General features: G+C 43.7%; 1 protein-coding gene across 1 annotated transcript in view; it reads left to right on the top strand.

Moving 5' to 3' along the window:
- LOC140728799 (von Willebrand factor-like) overlaps nucleotides 1–23,372 on the top strand; it is an 89,557-nt gene that overhangs the window by 48,563 nt on the left and 17,622 nt on the right. Inside the window, exons 4-9 of the mRNA XM_073047755.1 lie at nucleotides 2,774–2,843; nucleotides 5,946–6,088; nucleotides 9,970–10,085; nucleotides 11,409–11,575; nucleotides 18,597–18,691; nucleotides 18,797–18,891. Coding sequence (XP_072903856.1) covers nucleotides 2,774–2,843; nucleotides 5,946–6,088; nucleotides 9,970–10,085; nucleotides 11,409–11,575; nucleotides 18,597–18,691; nucleotides 18,797–18,891 — 686 coding nt within the window. The remainder of the gene's footprint in view (nucleotides 1–2,773; nucleotides 2,844–5,945; nucleotides 6,089–9,969; nucleotides 10,086–11,408; nucleotides 11,576–18,596; nucleotides 18,692–18,796; nucleotides 18,892–23,372) is intronic.

Here is a 23,372-nt window from a genome sequence, read left to right as displayed (position 1 = left end):
GAACAATGGTGTGGACTAATTTCTAAATGGGGAGAAAATTCAAAAATCAGCAATGCAAAGGGACTTTGGTGTCCTCGTGCAGGGTTCCCTAAAACTTGCTGGCAGAATCGGCAGTGAGGAAGGCAAATGTAATGCTAGCATTCATTTGGAGAAGGCTCGAATACGAAAGCAAGGATGTAATGCTGAGGCTGTATAAGGCAATGGTCAGACTGCACTTGGATTATGTGAGCAGTTCTGGGCCCCTTATTTAAGAACCGATGTGCTGACATTGCAGAGGATCTAGGGGAGGTTCACGAGAATGATTCTGGTAATGAAAAGGTTAATGTATGAGCAATGTTTGATGGCCCTGGGCCTGTACTCACTGGAGTTTAGAAGAATGAGGGAGGATCTCATTGAAACCTATCAAACATTGAAAGGGCTAGCTGAAGTGAATGTAGAGAGGGTGTTTTCTATAGTGGGGGAGTCTAGGACCAGAGAGCACTGCCTCAGAATGGAGAGATGTCTTTTTACAACAGAGATGAGGAGGAATTTCTTTAACTAGAGGGTGGTGAATCTGTGGAATTCATTGTCACAGACGGATGTGGAGGCCAAGTCGTCGGGTATATTTAAAGCAGAGGTTGATAGGCTCTCGATTGATAAAGCTGTAAAAGGTTCCAGTGAGAAGGGTGGATAATAAATCAGCCATGAATGGGTGGCAGAGCAGACAATGGGCTGAATGGCCTCATTCTGCTCCTGTGCCTTATGGTCTATGAGCAGGTTGTTTATTTTAATGCAAGTAGTTTCAGTGGTAAAACAACTGAGCTGAGAGATCACATTGGATTGATGCAGTCATGGAAACGTTGAGGGAAGGGCGGGACTGGCAGCTTAGTGTGCTTGGGAATGAGAAGTTTGAAGTTTGACAGAGAGGGGTGCAAAAGTAGAAAGGTTGCTTCACAGGTAGATAGAGGTTACAGGTCCTTAGATCAGCTAAGCGGTTGGACGGCAGGGCTGCAGATGAAATTTAATGGAGGTAAGTGTGGTGGGATAACGCACTTCAGATATATGGCAGGGGTCAGAGGATCGTTGGTGTACTGACATACATTGGGATGCAAGTGCTTGAGTCCCAGAAAGTGGTAAAATGAGTGGAAAAGAGAGTTAAAAATACATATGGTTTTGCTTGTCTAGGCTAAGGCATTGAGTATAAGGTTTGGGATATCATGTTCAAAGTTTATTATCAAACTATGTCTGCATTATACAACCCTGAAGATTCGTCTCCTTACAAACAGCGACAAAACAAAGAAAGCCGAAAGAACCCAGTAATAAAAGAGAAAAAAAACCAAAACATGCGAACACTAAAAACAAGCAAATAGTGTTCTGAACTGACATCTACCAACAGAGTTTGTCCACGGACCCTGGGACTTGTTCAGAACAGTGGTTAGCCTGCACGGAGCACCGTGCCACAGTACAGGAAGGATGGAGTCGCAATGGAAGAGTGCAGGAAATTGAACCGGCTGCTGCTGCAAGAGAGGGCTGCACTTATAAGGAGAGACTGGCTGGGTGGATTTATTCTTCCTGCAGCTTGAAGGTTGAGGGGTGATGTGATAGTGGTTAGCAAAATCTGCAGGAAGCACCTTGCTCCCTGTGAAAATTGAAGGGCATAGACAGGCTATGTAGCCAGAATTAATCTCCCAGGGCAATGGAGTGTAGTAGTAGAGGGGAAAGATTTAAAATAAGAGGAGAGAAGTTTAGTTTGTCCACACTGAGGAAGTGGTGGAAGCAGATACATTAATGATGTTTGAAAGGTCATTATACAGGTATTGAATGGTCACTGAACCCATGAACACAGTAATAATAGTTATAGGCATCCATTAGTCTTGTGAGACCATGGATTTGCACCTTGGAAGGTTTCCAGGGTGCAGGCCTGGGCAGGGTTGTATGGGAGACCGGCAGTTGCCCAAGCTGCAAGCCTTCCCCTCTCCACGCCACCGATGTTGTCCAAGGGAAGGGCACTAGGACCCAAGCAGCTTGGCACCGGTGTCGTCACAGAGCGATGTGTTATATGGGGTATAAGGATATGGGGAGAAGGCAGGAACAGGGTACTGATTGTAGATGATCAGCCATGATCACATTGAATGGCGGTGCTGGCTCGTAGGGCCGAATGGCCTACTCCTGCGCCTATTGTCTATTGTTGTTAAGTGCCTTGCTCAAGGACACAACACGTTGCCTCAGCCGAGACTCGAACCAACTTCACTACATTTTTATTTCCTATTTTTGTACTAATTTAATTTCACTATTTATATATATATACACACACACACAGTTACTGTAATTCACAGTTTTTTCCACATTATCATGCATTGTAATGTACGGCTGCTGAAAGTCAGTAAATTTCCTGACTTATGCTGGTGGTATTAAACCGATTCTGATTCTGAAAGGCACAGAGCAAGGGTTTCCAGACTTCTTTAGGCCATGGACCTCTATCATTAGGCAAGGGCTGCGTAGACCCGGTGTAGAGGGATACAGTCAGGCACCACAAACAGCATGGGCAAAGTGGGGCCGTTTCTGTCCTGTACAATTACAGAACAGTCAGAGAGTACATTGCATTAAAAATATTGTCCTATTAACACCCAAAGATACGATAGTGCTTTTGCTGTTAAAGAGGCTGAGAATATAAGCACTGACTCACTAAGCCTGTTTGCCTCATATTGTAGGTCCAGGGAAGCAAGAAAGGGCTGGGAGTGAAAATGAAGCAAAATCTCATAAGTCACTTCACTTTGTGTCATTATGTTCATAGGGTAAAAGAGACGTGGTGGATCTGTTAAGAAAATCAAACTCAACTGGTGAAGAATTTATTAGAGTTGAAGGTAAATGAAGTTTCAGTAATTGAGGACGGGCTATCAAAGTAACATTTATTATCAGAGTACACACGTGCCACCACACACACCCTGTGGGTGTACTCAGCAAATCTGCACTGGAGCACAGAGTGATGAGGTCTCCTCTACCCAGTGTCTTGTTGGCGAATGTGTAGCCGGTCCCAGGGCAAGGCTGCCGTATCAGAGGCAGATGGGACAGGTCTCAATTGTTTGTTACACCGAGACTTGGTTAACAATGAATACGCTGGACGATTTTCAGAACGGGTCGAACCGCAAACTCTGGTAAGGAAAAAGGAGGCAGCGTGTGCTTTTTAGTCAATTCTCATTGGTGTTCGGACGTTGGGGTTATGTCGACCTCTTGTACCTCTTGTTCCCTTCCTTAGAACACCTGACTATCAAATGTAGACCATTCTATTTGCCTTGGGAGTTCTGACCGTGATCCTGACTGCAGTTTATATACCACCAGTGACAGATTATAAGCAAGCACTCGTGAAACTGTGTGATGTCATCTGCAGGCAAGAAACAGCCCATTCTTACGCTTTTCAGATTATACTCGGTGACTGTAACCAGTCCTGTTCAAAGAAAACCCTGCCCAATTATTACTAGCATGTAACCTGTTGCACCATTGGGCCCAACACACTCGACCACTACGGTAAGAAATGCCTATCATTCCTTCCCTGGACCACATTTTGGCAAATCAGACCATTTGTCTGGACTCCTATTACCTGCATGCAAACACAGCCTAAAGAGCAAGGCCCCAGTGATGCAGACAGCTCGGGCGGTCACGGGAGGCAGAGGAACGGTTACAGGGTTGCTTCGACTCAGCACTTATCTGAGGATCTGAATGACTACACCAGACTTTACTAAAACAACTGTAGATGAGTGTGCCCCCACAAAGTCTTTCAGGATTTACCACAATCTGAAGCCCTAGATTAACTATGAAATCCGGAATTTGCTGAGGGCCACATCAGCGGCATTCAAGTCTAGAAGTCAAGAATGCTACAAGAGTTGCAGGTATGATCTCCGGAAAACCATCTCGTGGGTGAAGTGGAGATTCCGGACTGGACTAGAATCAATGAGGGATGCTTGACAGCTGTGGCAGGGTTAGAATGCCATAATCTCTTATGAAGTTAAATCTAGTGACACAGGGGACAGCAGAGCTTCAGTTCCAGATGAGCTGAATGTGTTCTGTGCTCGCTTTGACCACCAGAACGTGGAGGAACAATCGCGCACCCCCATGCCTCCAGATACTCCTTTGGTCTCAGTATCTGAAGATGACATGTGGCCTGCCTTTAGAGAGTGAATCCAAGGGAAACATCCAGTCCCTGGCTGAGTACTGAAGGCCTGTGCTGACCAACTGGCCGGTGTGTTCACAGACACCTTTAACCTCTCTCTCCGGCAGTGCGTGGTACCCACCTGCTCCAAGCAGGCTGCAATCGTACCGGTGCCCAAGAAGAGCGTGTAACCTGCCTCAAGGACTGCTGCACAGTGGTGCATATATCCACAGTGATTAGGTGTTTTGAGAGGCTAGTGTGAAAGATATCAGCTCCGTGAGTCTATCCCGAGTGTATGAGGGATATCATACAAAAGAAGGATGTTGTGACTTTGCCTTTCTTGTAACTTCTCTTCAGACCACATTTAAAGCACTTTTTCTCTATCAAGTTCAAGTTTATTGTCACCTAACTGTACAAAAGAATATCAGTGACTGGTCTGACACCTTGGTTCCCATCCCCCTTCAACTCTAGTTTAACCCCCATCATGTAGCATTAGCAAAGCTTCCCACTGGGATATTGGTCCCCCTCCAGTTCAGGTGCAAACTGTCCCTTTTGTACAGGTCCCACCTTCCCTGAAAGAGAGCCTAATGATCCAAAAATATTATGCCCTCCCTCCTACACCAACTTCTTATCCACGTATTAAACTGTATAATCTTCCTAGATCTGGCTTCACTAGCATGTGGTACGGGCAGCCAGAACTAGATCACAACCCTGGAGGCCCTGCTCTTTAATTTAGCACCTAACTCCATGAACTCTCTATGCAGAACATCATCACTCGTCCTACCCACGTCATTAGAGCTACATGGACCACGGCTTCTGGCTGTTCACCCTCCCACGTAAGAATGCTGAGGACTCGATCTGAGATATTCATGACCCTGGCAGGTGGGGGGGTAACATACCATCCGGGAATCTCGTTCTCGCCAGAGAACCCCCTGTCTGTTCCCCTGACTAGTGAATCCCCTATCACCACAGCATGCCTCTTCTTTCCACTCCCTCTTCTGAGTCACAGAGGCAGAGACAATGCCAGAGAGCTGTCACTTTCCTCTGTTAGGTCATCTCCCCCCCCGCCACCAAAGTGATATACTTGTTGTTGAGAGGAATGGCCATGGGGCACTCCTTAACCCCTTTCCACTTCCTAACTCACCCAGTTCCCTATGTCCCACAGCTTGGGTGTGCCTACCTCTCTACGTGTCCTATCTATCATCTCTCAGCCTCCCGAATGATCCGCAGTTCATCCAGTTCCAGCTCCTACTCCTTAACATGGAATTTTAGAAGCTGCAGGTGATGCACTTCTCGAAGTTGTCGTCAGGGACACTGGAGGTCCCTCTGCCATCCCAGATCCCGCAGGAGGAGCATTCAACTATCCTGCCTGGCCCCTCTGCTGTCCTAGCTGAGCAGATATAAAGAAGGGCAGGGAAGGAAGGGAAAACCTAACCTGGAGCTGTCTCTCCTTTGCTTTCTCTTGGTGAAGCCTCTCTTCACTGAAGCTTCGAAGAGCTAAAGCCTCAAGATCACCAGACTGACTGTCCACCCAGACGATGGCCGCTGCCTTCCTTTAATTTGCTCTTCCTAGTCAATCCCTAACGTGGACTGGTGGCTGGTCAAAGCTCTTTTGTTACACGTTGTGTTCTGAGTTGTTCTGCTGGAGCCGGAATGTGTGGCAACACTTGTGGGTGGGCTGCCCCCAGCACATGCTTAGCTGTGTTGGTCAGTAACACAAACGATGCACTTCACTGTATATGTGATAAGTAAATCTGAATGTGAAAATTATATTGAAAATACCAGTCACAACTAACATACGTCTGCCTGACTTCCACAGGTGAGAAAGAGCAACAGTGTATAGTAACTGGCATTGGGAACACGTACGTCTCCACATTCAGAGAAAGTCAGTTTGAGTTTCGTGGGCACTGCATGTATATGTTACTCACTGAACTGAAAACACCCTCTGCCTTCAGCATTGTGGTAAGTTAACAAATGATAATAAACCTGATTCTGAGCAAAAGCTGATACGCCAATGAAACTGGCGATAGCTTGTTTTATGTTAGACACTGTCTTCAGATTCCCTCTCTCTTCAACTAGTAGACTGCCATCACTGTCAGTTTTACTTCCTTCTTTATCAACTCTGAATAAAACAACCATGAAGCAACAAGTTCAGTCTGACCTCCAAACAAGGAAAAGATGCACTGAACTTGTTTTTCTTTTTAATGATATAGGGGGTATGTCTAAATTAATCATATGGGATACACTTAAAGCATTTTTACGTGGTCAGATCATCTTATTCAGCTAAGGTTAAAATACAGACTAAAGCAGCAGATGTCTGTCCTGATGAAGGATCTTGGCCCGAAATGTCGACAGTGCTTCTTCCTATAGATGCTGCCTGGCCTGCTGTGTTCCACCAGCATTTCGTGTGCATTGCTAAAGTAGAATTAGGTAAGATTTCAAAACAAATTAAAGACTTAGATAATATTTATACTATTTTCCCTAATATTGACTTATTTAAACAAAGGGTGGAACTTCAATCACAATATAATTTATTATTAACTCATCCTATTGAAGGCTACTTGCTTAAGCTAAAAAGTCAATTTTATATGTTTGGAGATAAAAATAACAAATTGTTTGCATCTCAATTAAAAACGGCCAGAACCAAAAGGCAAATTTTGAAACTCTGTAGGAAAGATAGTACCCTGGCTTGGGAATATGAAGAAATTAATAAGATTTTTCAAGATTTTTATACTGAATTTTATAAATCTCAATTTCCAGTGGACTCTTCTAAAATGAATGCTTTTTTATGAAGGATTGTTTTTCCTCAAATTTCTGTTGATCAAAAAACTCTTGATGTCCAAATTACTGAAGCCGAAATTCATAAAGCTATTTTTTCAATGCAATCCGGTAAGGCCTTGGATTTGATGGCTACCCTGTAGAATTTTATTAAAAAATTTTGGAAAATTGCTCTCTCCATATATGTTGGAAATGTTTAAGGACTCTTTTGTGAAAGGTGATTTACCCTCTACTTTTCATGAGGCTTCTATTTCTTTAATTCTTAAAAAGGATAAAGATTCTACTGATTGTGCCTCATATAGACCTATTTTATTATTGAATGTTGATGCTAAGATCCTGTCAAAGATAATGGCCGATCAGTTGGAAAATATTTTGAGTAAAATTATTTTTAAAGATCAAACAGGCTTTATAAAGGGTCATTATTCTTTTTCAAATGTTCAGAGATTATTTAACATTATATACTCGACTTCTTTTAAAATTCCACAATGCGTCGTCTCTTTGGATGCTGAAAAAGCATTCAATCGAGTCGAATGGAAATATTTATTTAATGTTTTAGAGAAATTTGGTTTTAGTGTTAATTTTAATAATTGGAGTAGAATGATATATAAAACCTATTGCTACTGTCATTACTGTAGATTCTCTTTTTTCAGCTTTCACGGGGGACAAGACAAGATTGTCCATTAAGTCCTTTGTTATTTAACTTAATATTAGAACCCCTTGCTATTGCTCTTTGTGAAGCTAAAGATATTCATGGGATTCTTGTGCATTCATAAGATTTCTCTTTATGCTGATGATTTACTGGTTTATATATCTAATCCTGAGGAATCTATCCCTGCCTTGCTAAAATTATTTAATGAATTTGGAGATTTTTCAGGATATAAAATTAACTTTAATAAAAGTGAACTGTTTCCTTTAAATGAATCTGTTTCTATATATGATCATATTCCTTCCAAAGTTACAGATTCCTTTAGATATCTAGGCATTATAATCACTAGGAAATATAAGGATCTTTATAGAGCTTACTTTGTTCCCTTGGTTGGTACCAATCTGTACCACGACCTCTGGCTGCTCACCCTCCCATTTCAGGACATTGTGGATGCGATCAGAAACATCACGAACCCTGGCATCTGGGAGGAAAACTACTATCCTTGTTTCTTTTTCATGTCCACAGAATCACCTATCTGTCCCCCGAACTATAGAGTCCCCTATAACCACTGCCATTCTCTTCCGTTCCCTACTCTTCTGAGCCACAGGGCCGGACTCTGTGCCAGAGGCACGGCCCCTGCCGCTTCCCCCAGGTAGGCTGTTCCCCCCCCCCCCCCCCCAACAGCACTCAAACAGGAGAACTTATTTAAGGGGGACAGCCACAGGGGTACTCTCCACTCCCTTCTCTCTCCTGCCGGTCACCCACTTATCTGTCTCCTGTGACTCTAAGGTGACTACCTGCCTGTAGCTCCTGTCTATCACCTCCTCTCTCTCCCTAACAAGCTGAAGGTCATCGAGCTGCAGCTCCAGTTCCCTAACACTGTCTCGAAGGAGTTGCAGCTCGATGTGGTGATCAGGGAGGCTGGAAGTCTGACCCCCAGAGCAGAAAACTGGCCTTGGAGTCATACCCACTAAACTCTGCTCTCTGACCTGTGCAATCTCTCTCTCTCTTCGAACTGATTGGTCCACCGCTAATGCGCTGAGCCCTGGGAAACACTCCTTTTTAAACTTTTCTCCCCAACATGCACAAAGCTCTCTCTCCCTTCAAATCAACTGGTCTGCTGACGAGCCTGGTAAATTTGAGCCAGCACATAATTCTTCCTACCTTCGACCATCTCCAATGGAATCCCATCACCAAACACATCTTTCCCTCCAACCCCCCACTTTCTGCTTTCTGCAGGGATCACTCCCCACATGACTCCCTTCGTTCCTCCCCACTGATCTCCCTCCTGGCACTTAACCTTGTAAGTGGAACGTGCTATACCTGCCCCTACACCTCCTTCCTCACTACCGTTCAGGGCCCCAAACAGTCTTTCCAGATGAGGCAACACTTCACCCATGAGTCTGTTGGGGTCACCTACTGCATCTGGTGTTCCCAGTGTGGTCTCCTGTATATCAATGAGACTAGATGTAGGTTTGGACACCGCTTCACCGAGCACCCTCGCTCCATCGGTCATAAAAAGTGGGACCTCCCAGTGGCTACACATTTCAATTCTATTTCCCATTCCTATTCCAAAATGTCAGTCCCTGACCTCCTGTACTGCCAAAAGGAGGGCAACACCTTCTATCCAATCTGATGGCATGAACATAGACTTTTCGAACTTCTGATAATTGCTCCCCCCTCTCGTTCACCATTCCCTATCCCCTTTTTCCTCTCTCACCTTACCCACCCATCACCTCCCTCTGGTGCTCCTCACCCTCCTTTCTTCCATGATCTTCTGTCCCCTCCTATCAGATTCCCACTTCTCCAGCCCTTTATCTCTTTCATCGGTCAACTTCCCAGCTCTTTACCACACCTCCTCCCCCTCTCCCAGTTTCACCTATCACCTGGCTCCTAGTACATCTTCCTTCCCTCCCCTCAACTTCTTCGTCTGACTCCTTTATCCCTTCCTTTTCAGTCAGCCCAAAACGTTGACTATTTACTCTTTTCTGTAATGGCCTGTGGAGGGAGAGAGGGAGATGAATGTTTCATGATGATTCCAGTATCAGTTAAGTTGAAGTTAAGGTCTCTTTCCGTGGTGTGAAGCGACTGAGAGTCTGAGACCCCCCCCCCCCCCGGATAGGACACCAGTCTATCGCGAGGTTAACCCCACCTCCCCCCAGCATTTTGTCGGTACCCATTTTCAGCTGGGTGGACTTGGAGCAATGTGTGGTTAAGTGCCTTGCTCAAGGACACAACACATTGTCTTGGCTGGGGCTAGAACTCACAACCTTCAGATCGCTAGTCCAATGCCTTAACCACTTGGCCACGCACCACACAATTCCAGTATCAGTCGTTTACTAATCACTTTCCACTGAAGAGTTGTATTAAGTGTGAAATTGATTTATTAGCTTGATGTCTATTTTAATTTTGATTATAGATTGACCAACAAGAGGATTGTCTGAAAGGGAAGTGCACCCGAAACATCATCATAAGCAAAGGGAATTTGCCTCGATTGGAGCTGATAAATATGACACAGTTCATTCAACAACATGGGTGAGAAGGAGTTACATGATGCAACTCTCTGTCTCTGGTTTTACATGTTCAATGTGTTAAAATTATGGATTTATTGAGTGTGCCCACAAGAAAATGAATCTCAAGGTTGTATATGGTGACATAGATGTACTTTGAAAATAAGTTTACTTTGAACTTTGAAAATTGTTTACAACACAAGTATTACACAGCCTAGAACTTTGCTTCTTTCACCACAAGTAAGAGGAATGGTTAGATATGTTGTTTCAAAGTACAAAAGTTCAGAAGTAGAAGTATTATGCTGGATGTCTCAGTAGCTCAAGCAGAAAGGAATAAAAAGTTGACGTTTCAAGCTAAGGGCTTTTAACAATTAACAACCAGTCCTATGGTTCAACTTAATATCAGAGAATGTCTCCTGTATACAAACTGAAATCTTACTCTTTTCAGAAATCCACGACACAGAGAGAGAAAAAAAAAACAAAGAATGAATGACAGACAACATTGGAAGCCCTATTGTGTCAGATATTAATAAGAAACTATTCATGTTTGGCAAAATTTATTCAATAAGGAACTGAACATTCAAGGAGAAAGAAGTAATTGTTACTCAGGGTTCAATGCAGCACAAAAAACACATTAAAAACAGAATAAATAAAAATACTTAAGATAGCTTATATACATTGATTGATTGTGTGTTCATAAAGTGACACCAGGCACAGGGGTGTCTGTCCATAAGGTGACTGACAGGAAGTGATAAAGTAGTGGTGGTTGGGTGTGTGGAGGGGTGGGTCAGTGGGTGGTTGGGTGTGTGGAGGGGTGGGTCAGTGGGTGATTGGGGGTGTGGAGGGGTCGGTCAGTGGGTGATTGGGGGTGTGGAGGGGTGGGTTAGTGGGTGGAGGTGTTGATCAGCCTCACTGCTTGGGGAAAGTCAATGTTTTTGAGTCTGGTGGTCCTGGTGTGGATGCCACGTAGCCTCCTCCCTTATTGGTGTAGGACAAACAGTCCATGAGCAGGGTGGGTGGGTGCGACCCTTCATGATATTAATGGTCCTTTTCCGACACATTTCTGCTGGTGTCAGTAATTTGTTTCATATCAGAATAATAAAGTTTTAGGTTTGAACATCACCTTTAGAGACATAACTCTGAGCATTCTGGCACATAAGATCCAAACTAATGCTCAAATGGACATTGAATGATGAATGTGTTGCAGACTTTATTATCTGATTTACTGGTACATGCTGCTAATGTTTATTTTCAGATAAAAACTGCTGAAGTACAACTCATATCTCAGAGTGATGGAGAGGGGAAGAAATCAAAGAGTTTATTTATAAATGTATTATTCAATCTACAGGCAGTCCTTTCCAATTTCCTACAGTGGAATGTCTATCTATGGCACACAGGAAGAGCTGCTTATCGAAATTAACAAGCATCTGACAGTCCACTGGAATGGAAAGGGAACAGTTATAGTTTCTTTGAAGAAGCAGAAAGATTTGGCTGGTCTTTGCTGCTACTCAAGTGGTAAGGAATGTTTCATGAGTTTAAAAATGGTGCTACAGCGGACAAATCTAGAGGTGACAGCACGTGGTTGGAGATTTTAGCTTCAGATGATGTGAGGCAAGGGTGGAACTGATTTCGGAAGTAGTCTTGGAGCAACACAGCTTTGTAGTCAATAGCCAACCGATGATGCCGTGTAAGTACATCAGGGCAAGCAGCGGCTTCTGTCTATGTCATTTTCAGTGGAAGACAACAATCTGACAAATTCCAGATGGAAGTTCCATGTGTCAGGGATCATGAAGTGTGTAAAGTTACCCTAACTAGAGAGAAGGTTCTTGGAAAGTAAATGAGTCACCTGGACCAGATGATGTAAACCACAAAGTTCTGGAAGAGGTGGCAAAAGAGGTTGTGGAGGCATTAGTGATGTTCAAAGGAGGTTCACAAAAATGATTCCAGGATTTCAGGCAGAGGCTGATAGATTCTTGATTGATCAGGGCTGAAGGGATGTGGGGGGAAGGCAGGAGAGTGGGGATGAGAGGAAAAATAGATTAGCCAGCTGAAGTGGCGGAGCAGACTCGATGGTCTAGTTCTGCTCCTATATCTTATGGACTAAATTAGAGACAGTGGGTGTAGTGTGGGCAGTCAGGCTGATCACCACCACTAGCCCACCCCTCGACAGTCATGTTATGTACAGACACTCCTGTGCCTAGCATCACTTCATGAACATACAATCAATCTATGGATATAAGCTATCTTATGCATTTATATTCATTGTGTTTTAGAAACATAGAAACATTGAAAACCTACAGCACAATACAGGCCCTTCGGCCCACAAAGTTGTGCTGAACATGTCCCTACCTTAGAAATTACTAGGCTTACCCATAGCCCTCTATTTTTCTAAGCTCCATGTACCTATCCAAAAGTTTCCTAAAAGACCCTATCATATCCACCTCCACCACTGTTGCCGGCAGCCCATTCCACGCACTCACCACTCTCTGTGTAAAAACACTTACTCTAGACATCTCCTCTGTACCTACTCCCCAGCACACTAAACCTGTGTCCTCTTGTGGCAACCATTTCAGCCCTGGGGAAAAGCCTCTGACTATCCACACGATCAATGCCTCTCATCATCTTGTACACCTCTATCAGGTCACCTCTCATCCTCTTCGCTCCAAGGAGAAAAGGCCGAGTTCACTCAACCTTTTCTCATAAGGCATGCTCCCCAATCCAGGCAACATCCTTGTAAATCTCCTCTGCACCCTTCCCATGGCTTCCACATCCTTCCTGTAGTGAGGCAACCAGAACTGAATTAGAGATAGTTTTCTTCTCTAGACTTACGCTGCCAAGGAAGCCTGGGGGTTCAATCATTATCGTGTTCTTTATCTTACTGTTTTTTTGTGCTGCATCAGATAGGGGTTAACAGTTATTTCATTCTCCTTTACATTTGTGTACTGGAAATAACATTAAACAATGTTGAATCTTAAAGAGACATACAGTATCAAAACTTCCATGCTGACCTTTTGGCCTACACTACTAGCCTGCATTAATATCTTCATTGTCCATCTGTTCGTCGAGCACATTCGAAATGCTGAGGTAGCATGTATAGGAGAGGATCGAAGATCAGCCCACTGGTGTGGAATCACCAGTGCTCAGAACAGAAAAGTCAGCAGACAGCAGAGTTTTCCACAGACCATCACAGGCAAAGCCCGCCCCACCATTGAGCACGTGTACGCGCAGCGTGCCACGAGAAAGTAGCATCAAAGACCCTCACCATTTCTCACTACTTCCATTACAGAAACCTTGAGTCCATCACCACAAAGTTCAGGGACAGTTATTGACTTGTAACCATGAGGTGGCTGAACCAGGGGGGGTAACTTCAACAGTGAACTGGTTCTACAAGCTACACACTCTCTTTCAAGCACTCAACAATTCATGTTCTCCGCACTGCTTATTTACTTTATAATTTGTACAATTTCCTTTTATGCACATTAGTTGTTTATCATCCTTTCTTTATACATAGTTATTGATAAATTCTATTGATCTTATTTACTTTATTATAAATGCCTGCAAGGAAATAAGTCTTAAGGAAGGTAGGATATGGTATAATACGATATAATATATGATGATAATATGATATAATAGGTAGCTACAGTATGTTGGTAATAAACTTTGACTTTGAGATACTTGAGGTAAATGTATATAGTGCCTGCTGGAGTCAAAGCAGAGCTGAGATAATTAACTAAACTCTGATACAAGAAAGGTTTCATAATAAAGCAGGTCGTTCATCAGCGTTGTTATTCAATGGAGACACTTTACATTGTTACCCAGCAAGCTTTTTATGTGACTCTAGACTCAAATCAGTGAAGGTGATTCTGAACTGCCCTCTAAACTGAAGCCAGACACATGATGAGGAAGTCTAGGACCAGAGGACACATGGTGGGAGAGTCCAGGACTGCTCACAGCACTCCAAGCAAGACCTCACCAGTGCTTTATAAAGCTTCAACATTATATCCTTGCTTTTATATTCTAGTCCTCTTGCAATGAGTGGTAACATTGCATTTGCCTTTCTCACCACCGACTCTACCTGCAAATTAACCTTTAGGGAATCCTGCACAAGGACTCCATAGTCCCTTCGATCCTCAGATTTTTGAATTTTCTTTCTATTTAGAAAATAGTCACCCTTTCATTTCTTCTACCCACGTCCATGACCATACACTTCCCAACACTGTATTCCATCTGCCACTTCTTTGCCCGGTCTCCTAATTTGTATGTCATTCTGTAGCCTCTCTACTTCCTCAAAACTACCTCCCCCTCCAGCTCTCTTTGTATAGTCCATAAACTATGCAACGAAGCCATCAATCCCATCATTCAAATCATTGACATATAACATAAAAGAATCAGTCCCAACACAGACCCCTGTGGAACACCACTAGTCACCAGCAACCAACCAGAAAAGGCTCCCTTTATTCCCACTCTGCCTCCTGCCAATCAGTCACTGCTTTATCCATGACCAAGCCCTGTAATACCATGGGCTCATAGCTTATTAAGCAACCTCATGTGTGGCACCTTGTCAAAGGCCTTCTAAAAATCCAAGTATGCATCAACTGATTCTCCTTTGTCTATCCTGCTTGTTATTTCTTCTAAGAATTCCAACAGATATATCAAGCAAGATTTTTCCGTGCTCACTACGGCCTATTTTATCATGTGTCTCTAAGTACCCCCAAAACAACATCCTTGGCAATCAACTCCAACAAGTTCCCCAGCCACTGAGGTCAGACTAACTGGCCCATAGTTTCCTTTCTTCTGCCTCTCTCCGTTCTTGAGGAGTGGAGTGACATTTGCAATTTTCCTGTCTTCTGGAACAATTCCAGAATCTAGTGATTCCTGAAAGATCATTACTAATGCCTCCAGAATCTCTTCAGTTACCGTACAGTTCTTCTTTCAGAACCCTGCGAGTATTCCATCTGGACCAGGTGACTTATCTACCTTCAGATCTTTCAGTTTCCCAAGGGACTTCTTCCTAGTAATGACAACTTCACACATATGAGCCCTAACACTCTCGAATCTTCAGCATACACGTCAGTATCTTCCAAAGTGAAGACTGATGCAAAATACTCATTCCGTTCGTCTGTCATCTCCTTGTCCCATATTTCTTGGTTTTGATCAAGGCATGACTGCGCAGGTGCGTGGATATCAGCCAGTTAGAACTGCGAGAAGAGTTTAAAAAGCTGACAGCTTTATAGAGCGGGCTAAAGAGTAGAGGGAGACAGAGTAGGAAGGCTTTGGCTCAACAGGGCTTAGGCAATAACGCGTCGAGTCGAGGTAGGTTGCCTGTGTAGAATAGAGACAGAAAGTCTGTGTGTGAGGCCGGTGGGTGACAGATGTGGGAAGTCCGGGAGACTCCCAACCTCCCAGACAGCCACATCTGCACCAGGTGCGTCAAGGTGTAGCACCTTAGGGACTGGGTTAGGGAAGTGGAGATGCAGCTCGATGACCTTCGTCTGGTCAGGGAAAGTGAAGAGGTGATAGAGAGGAGCTATAGGCAAGTAGTCACACCGGGGTCTCAGGAGGCAGATAAGTGGGTCACAGTCAGGAGAGGAAGGGCAGGAGTCAGATACCCCTGAACAATAAGTACTCCTGTTTGAGTACTGTTGGGGGGGACAGCCTACCTGGAGGAAGCAAACAGTGGCTGTGCCTCTGGCACAGAGTCTGGCCCTGTGGCTCAGAAGGGTAGGGAAAGGAAGAGGAAGGCAGTAGTGATAGGGGACTCGATAGTCAGGGGGTCAGACAGGCGATTCTGTGGATGCAGGAAAGAAACGCGGATGGTAGTTTGCCTCCCAGGTTTCAGGGTCCAGGATGTTTCTGATCCCATCCACGATATCCTGAAGTGGGAAGGAGAACAGCCAGAGGTCGTGGTACATGTTGGTACCAATGACATAGGTAGGAAAAGGGAGGAGGCCCTAAAAACAGACTACAGGGGGTTATGAAATGAAATGAAATATCTTTATTGTCATTGCATTGTACAATTTTCACGCACCAATACGCGAAAATGAGTTTGCAACTCTCGTACTCAATGCTATAAAACAACAAATAAAATAAACAAACAATAAATAAAATCCAGTAACCAGCCAGTACAAGCAATGTCCAGCAGCACGAAAGAGCAACTCGGACGCATGACGGCCATAAAACCAGGATTAAAAGTAGCAATATAACAAATTTATGGATGATGCTTGATCGATTGGTTCAGAGCAATTATAGCTCTGGGGAAAAAGCTATTTTTCAGTCTGGAAGTGCGGGCATAGAAAATCTTATAACGTCTGTCAGATGGGAGAAGTTCAAACAGATGATTGCATGGGTGTGCATTGTCCTTACAGATGCTTGTAGCTTCCCTTAGGCAGCGTGAGCTGTAGGTGTCCTCCAGGGCTGGGAGCTGTGTCCCGATGATCTTCTGTGCACTAGAGACGACCCGCTGAAGTGCTTTCCTATCAGCTGTTGTACAACTGAGATACCACACAGAGATGCAGTATGTTAAGATGCTCTCTATGGTGCAGTGGTAAAATGTCACCAGCATCTGTTCAGGTAGACCAGCTTTCTTCAGCGTCCTGAGGAAAAACAAGCGTTGCTGTGCTTTCTTAACTATTGTTGTGGTGTATGTGGATCATGTAAGGTCTTCTGAGATGTGTATTCCCAGAAACCTGAAACTGGACACTCTCTCCACTATGTCTATTAATGGAGGAAGGAAGTTGAGAAGCAGGACCTCAAAGGTAGTAATCTCGGGATTACTGCCTGTGCCACGTGGCAGTGAGTATAGGAATAGAGTGAGGTGGAGGATAAATGTGTGGCTGAGGGATTGGAGCAGGGGGCAGGGATTCAGAAATCTGGATCATTGGGACCTCTTTTGGGGCAGGTGTGACCTGTGCAAAATGAACGGGTTGCATTTGAATCAGAGGGGGACCAATATCCTGGTGGGCAGGTTTGCTAAGGCTATTGGGAAGAATTTTAACTAGAATTGCAGGGGTGTGGGAACCAAAATGAAGAGACGGAGGAAGGGGCGGTTGGCTCACAAACAGAGAAAGCTTGGAGACACTGTGAGAGGGAGGACAGGCAGGTGATAGTGAAGGCATGCGATCAGACCGATGGCTTAAGATGTGTCTATTTTAATGCAAGGAGTATAATGAACAAAGTACATGAGCTTAGAGCATGGATCAGTACTTGGAGATGTGATGTTGTGGCCATTACAGAGACTTGGATGGTTCAGGGGCAGGAATGGCTACTTCAAGTGCCAGGCTTTAGATGTTTCAGAAAGGACAGGGAGGGAGGCAAAAGAGGTGGGGGTGTGGCACTGTTGATCAGAGATAGTGTCACAGCTGCAGAAAAGGAGGAAGTCATGGAGGGGTTGTCTACGGAGTCTCTGTAGATGGAGGTTAGGAACAGAAAGGGGTCAATAAATCTACTGGGTGTTTCTTATAGACCAGCTAATAGTAACAGGGACATCGAGGAGCAGATAGGGAGACAGATTCTGGAAAGGTATAATAATAACAAGGTTGTTGTGGTGGGAGATTTTAATTTCCCAAATACTGATTGACATCTCCCTAGAGCAAGGGGTTTAGATGGGGTAGAGTTTGTTAGGTGTGTTCAGGAAGGCATTTGATAAGGTACCCCATGCAAGGCTTATTGAGAAAGTAAGGAGGCATGGGATCCAAGGGGACCTTGCTTTGTGGATCCAGAACTGGCTTGCCCACAGAAGGCAAAGAGTGGTTGTAGACGGGTCATGTTCTGCAAGGAGGTTGGTCACTGTTGGAGTGCCTCAGGGATCTGTTCTGGGATCCTTACTCTTTGTGATTTTTATAAATGACCTGGATGAGGAAATGGAGGGAGGGAAAGCAGCATCCATCATCAAGGACTCCCACCACCTGGGCTATACTCTCTTCTCACTTCTGCCATCAGGAAGAAGGTACAGGAGCCTCGGGACCCACACCACCAGGTTCAGGAACAGTTATTACCCCTCAACCATCAGGCTTCTGAACCAAAGTGGATAACTTCACTCAACTTCACTTGCCCCATCGTTGAACTGTTCCCACAACCTATGGACTTGTTTTCACGGACTCTACATCTCATGTTCTCGACATATTTATTTATTTATCTATCTCTCTATCTAGTTATTTATTTGTTCATTCATACACTCTCTTACTGGTTAATTAATTATTTACTATTTCTTATTTCTTTTTGTATTTACGCAGTTAGATTGTCTTTTGCGCATTGGCTTTCTGTCCAGTTGATGCGGTCTTCCGTTGATTCTATTACGGTTATTGGATTTATTGAGTATGCTTGCAAGAAAATGAATCTCAGGGTTGTATATGTTTACGTATATGTACAGTACTTTGATAATAAATTTACTTTGAACTGATGAATGCAGGGCTCAAGGGTAGACGTTTGAAAATTTAAATTGCATTCATCTAATAAGCATGGTTTGGTTGCAATAATTATGGAGAGCATTGTGTTTAAGATACACTTCATATTCTTGTGCTTTATCTCATTGTTGAAGATGTTTTGGGCCAGACGGCTGCAGCAATGTGGGAATTAAAAATGAACGGGAGGTCCTGCGTTACCAAGTTTGCTGAAGATCAACAGCTGTGTCAGGTGGGGAGATGCAACCTTTTTTTTTAGTCACAAATACTTTTCTTCTGTGCATTTGGTTTATATAAAACAAAAATGTCAAGCTGATGAATGATTTCTTCATTTCAGGCTTCAGTAAATTGCTTAGACAAAGGGGATTATGGCCAATGTTCTTTGAAAACATTAAGCATTCTCCAGCGCGCCTGTAAGAATGATGCCTGCTGGTGAGTTCCTGTATTTTGGCCATGAGAGGCAATTGAACCCAAATTTAAATATAAGACCATAAGGCATAGGAACAGAATTAGCCCATTCAGTCTATTGAGTCTGCTCTGCCGTTCCATTATTTATTATTTCCCTCAACCCCATTCTCCTGTCTTCTCTCCATCACCTTTGATGCCCTGACTCTTCAAGAGCTGCTCAACCTCCATTTAAAATGTACCCAATGACTCGACCTCCACTGCTGTCTGTGGCAATGAATTCCACAGGTTCACCACCCTCTGGCTAAAGAAATTGCTCTTCATCTCCGTTCTAAAAGGACATTCTTCTATTCAGAGGCTGTGCCTCTGATCCTAGACCTTCCCACTATAGGAAACATCCTCTCCACATCTACTCTAACTAGATCTTTCAATATCTGATAGTGAATCAGAACCAGGCTTATTATCACCGGCATGTGACGTGAAATTTGTTAACTTAGCAGCAGCAGTTCAATGCAATACATAATCTAGCAGAGAAGGAATATAATAATAATAATAAATAAAATAATAATACATAAACAAGGAAATCAATTATGTATATTGATAGATTTTAAAAATGTGCAAAAACAGAAATACTGAATATTAAAAAGAAGTGAGGTAGTGTCTGAAGATTCAATGTCCATTTAGGAATTGGACGGCAGAGGGGAACAAGCTGTTCCTGAATCACTGAGTGTGTGCCTTCAGGCTTCTGTACCTCCTACCTGATGGTAACAGTGAGAAAAAGGCTTACCCTGGGTGCTGGAGGTCCTTAATAATGGATGCTGCCTTTCTGAGATACCGATCCCTAAAGATGTCCCGGGTACTTTTTAGGCTAGTGCCCAAGATGGAGCTGACTAGATTTACAACCCTCTGCAGCTTCTTTCGGTCCTGTGCAGTAACCTCTCCATACCAGACAGTGATGCAGCCTGTCAGAATGCTCTCCACGGTACAACTATAGAAGTTTTTGAGTGTATTTGTTGACATATCAAATCTCTTCAAACTCCTAGTGAAGTATAGCCACTATCTTGCCTTCTTTATAACTACATTGATATGTTGGGACCAGGTTAGATCTTCAGAGGTCTTGACACCCAGGAACCTAAAGCTGCTCACTCTCTCCACTTCTGATCCCTCTATGAGGATTGGTATGTGTTCCTTCATCTTACCCTTCCTGAAGTCCACAATCAGCTCTTTCGTCTTACTGATGTTGAGTGCCAGGTTGTTGCTGTGGCCCCACTCCACTAGTTGGTATATCTCACTCCTGTACGCCCTCTCATCACCACCTGACATTCTACCAACAATGGCTGTATAATCAGTAAATTTATAGATGGTATTTGAGCTATGCCTAGCCACACAGTCATGAGTATAGAGAGAGTTGAGCAGTGGGCTAAGCACGCACCCCTGAGGTGCACCAGTGTTGATCATCAGCGAGGAGGATACATTATCACCAATCCGCACCGATTGTGGTCTTCCGGTTAGGAAGTCGAGGATCCAATTGCAGCGGGAAATACAGAGGCCCAGGTTCTGCAACATCTCAATCAGGATTGTGGGAATTATGGTATTAAATGCTGAGCTATAGACGATGAACAGCATCCTGACATAGGTGTTTGTGTTGTCCAGGTGGTCTAAAGCCGTGTGGAGAGCCATTGAGATTGCGACTGCTGTTGACCTATTGTGGTGATAGGCAAATTGCAATGGGTCCAGGTCCTTGCTGAGGCAGGAGTTCAGTCTAGTCATGACCAACCTTTCAAAGCATCTCAAAGACCACCGCCATCATTTTTCTAAACCCCAGTAACTAGAGGCCCAAGGCCATCAAACGCTCCTCATACGTCAGCCCTTTCATTCCCAGAATGATTCTCTGGACCCTCTCCAATGCCAGCACATCTTTTCTTAGATAAGGGGCCCCAAACCCCTCTCAACATTCCGTACGTCGTCTGACCGATGTCTTAGAAAGTCTCAGCCTTACATTCTTGCTCCTACATTCTCGCCCTCTCACAACAGATGCTGAAAGAATATAAAAGCAAGAACCCAGAATCTCAGAGATTCTCTGCAGTTGTAGGACATAGAGACAGAACCTTCAACCCACTGCATCTCAGAGATTCTCTGCAGCTGTAGGATATAGAGACAGAACCTTCAACCCACTGCATCTCAGAGATTCTCTGCAGTTGTAGGACATAGAGACAGAACCTTCAACCCACTGCATCTCAGAGATTCTCTGCAGTTGTAGGACATAGAGACAGAACCTTCAACCCACTGCATCTCAGAGATTCTCTGCAGTTGTAGGACATAGAGACAGAACCTTCAACCCACTGCATCTCAGAGATTCTCTGCAGTTGTAGGACATAGAGACAGAACCTTCAACCCACTGCATCTCAGAGATTCTCTGCAGCTGTAGGACATAGAGACAGAACCTTCAACCCACTGCATCTCAGAGATTCTCTGCAGTTGTAGGACATAGAGACAGAACCTTCAACCCACTGCATCTCAGAGATTCTCTGCAGTTGTAGGACATAGAGACAGAACCTTCAACCCACTGCATCTCAGAGATTCTCTGCAGTTGTAGGACATAGAGACAGAACCTTCAACCCACTGCATCTCAGAGATTCTCTGCAGTTGTAGGACATAGAGACAGAACCTTCAACCCACTGCATCTCACTGGCCATCACGCCTGTCTATACTAACCCCACTTGCTCGTGTTAATTTCATATTTCTCTGCACCCTGCTCATTCAAGTAACCTTCAAATTATTGTTCCTGTCCCTTCCTCCACTAACTCTTCTTGCAGTTCATTCCACACGTCCTGTCCAGACACTAGTTATCAAAGTTCAATGTAACTTTATATTAAAGTACCTATATGTCATCATATACAATCCCGAGATTCATTTTCCTGCAGACATTCACACTACATACAAAGAAACAGAATAGAATCAATGGAAAACTACACACAAACAGTGACAGACAAACAACCAATGTTCAAAAGACAACAAATTGTACAAAAACAAAAAGAAAGAAAAGAGTACAGGTTGAGTACCCCTCATCGAAAATACTTTGAGCTGGATAGAAATCTTTCATCCATACAATGAAATAGTTTGAGATGGGACCCAAGTCTAAACACAAAATCCATTTGCATTGCATACATAGCTTTCACATTTACCCTGAAGATAGTTTTAGATAATATTCTAATAACTTTATACAAAAATCAATGATGTATGCATTGAACCATCAGAAAGGTACGCTATCACTCTCTTGGCCACCCAAGTGGACAGTCAATGGCCGTTTGACATCGCCAGCATTCCCGACTCTGAATTAATGTGCTACCAGGTGGCAGCCAATGCCTTACACTTGTTCATCACACATATCTACTGTGCAGCCGTCGGAATTTCACCAGCGACGATCTTGGGAAACTCAGTGAATTTCTCTGCTGCTTCATGATCAGCAGACACTTTATCACCACAAATCTTTAAACATTTAACACCATGCCTTTTCTTAAATTTCTGCAACCAATTGCTGAATATTCACAATTACCTTCAATTTTCAGTTTGCCCTGATAGATCTTCGCTTGTTTCGTGATCAGCATACCGTTTAGCAGCTTACGTTCACTCCGATGCTGACAAATCCACACTTTCAATACACGATTGAGATTTTCACTTTATGAGGTGTTTTTCTATTTTGCATTAACTTCTATTCATTACATATGTGAGGTCACTTCTCAGAACTGTCTGAGACTCCTGGGAACTCATGGCCTGGGAACCTTCCCAGTGCCTTTCACAATTTTCCATTTGTAATGTCATGTCCGTACTCAATCCGGGATTTCGGAGGTTTTCAGATTTCGGAATTTTGGATAAGGGGTGCTTAATGATGACAATAAATAAATAAAGAAATAATATTGAGAACACAAGTTATCTACTCTAGGATAATTATCTACTCTCTTATTATCTCTGATCATTTTCCAGACCTCAGTCATGTCAATTCTCAGCCTTCTTTGCTGCAGACAAAAAAGATCCAGCCTATTCAATCTCTTCTGATCACCCAAGCCTTCTCTCTAGTCAAGGCAAAGTTTTGTGAATATTTTCTGTCTCCCTGGCTTAATCACATCTTTCCTGCAGAGTGGTAATCAGTACTGCTCACAGTACTCACAAGGGCATCAAACCAACATGTGGGACTACGATGTTACATTATTCAAAACTCTTGTACTCGATACCTTGGCCAATGGTGGAAGGGATGCCATAGGACATATCCCTCATCAATTTATTTATACTGATGTACCACAGCTTGGTATGACAAATGCTCTGACTGCGACCTCCAGAAGCTGCTGAGAGTCATGGACACAGCTCAACACATCTCGGAAACCAGGGGCGCTGTCCACACTGGTCGCTGCTTTAGCAAAGCCGTCAGCTTAATCAGAGACACCTCCTGTCCTGGACTCGCCCTATTTGCACCAGTAGACAGGGTGGCAATTGGAATAGGTGTATTATTC

The sequence above is a fragment of the Hemitrygon akajei genome, chromosome 6 (genome assembly GCF_048418815.1).
Source record: "Hemitrygon akajei chromosome 6, sHemAka1.3, whole genome shotgun sequence".
NCBI classification, from domain to species: Eukaryota; Metazoa; Chordata; class Chondrichthyes; order Myliobatiformes; family Dasyatidae; genus Hemitrygon; species Hemitrygon akajei.
This window is presented reverse-complemented; position numbering and strand designations above follow the sequence as displayed.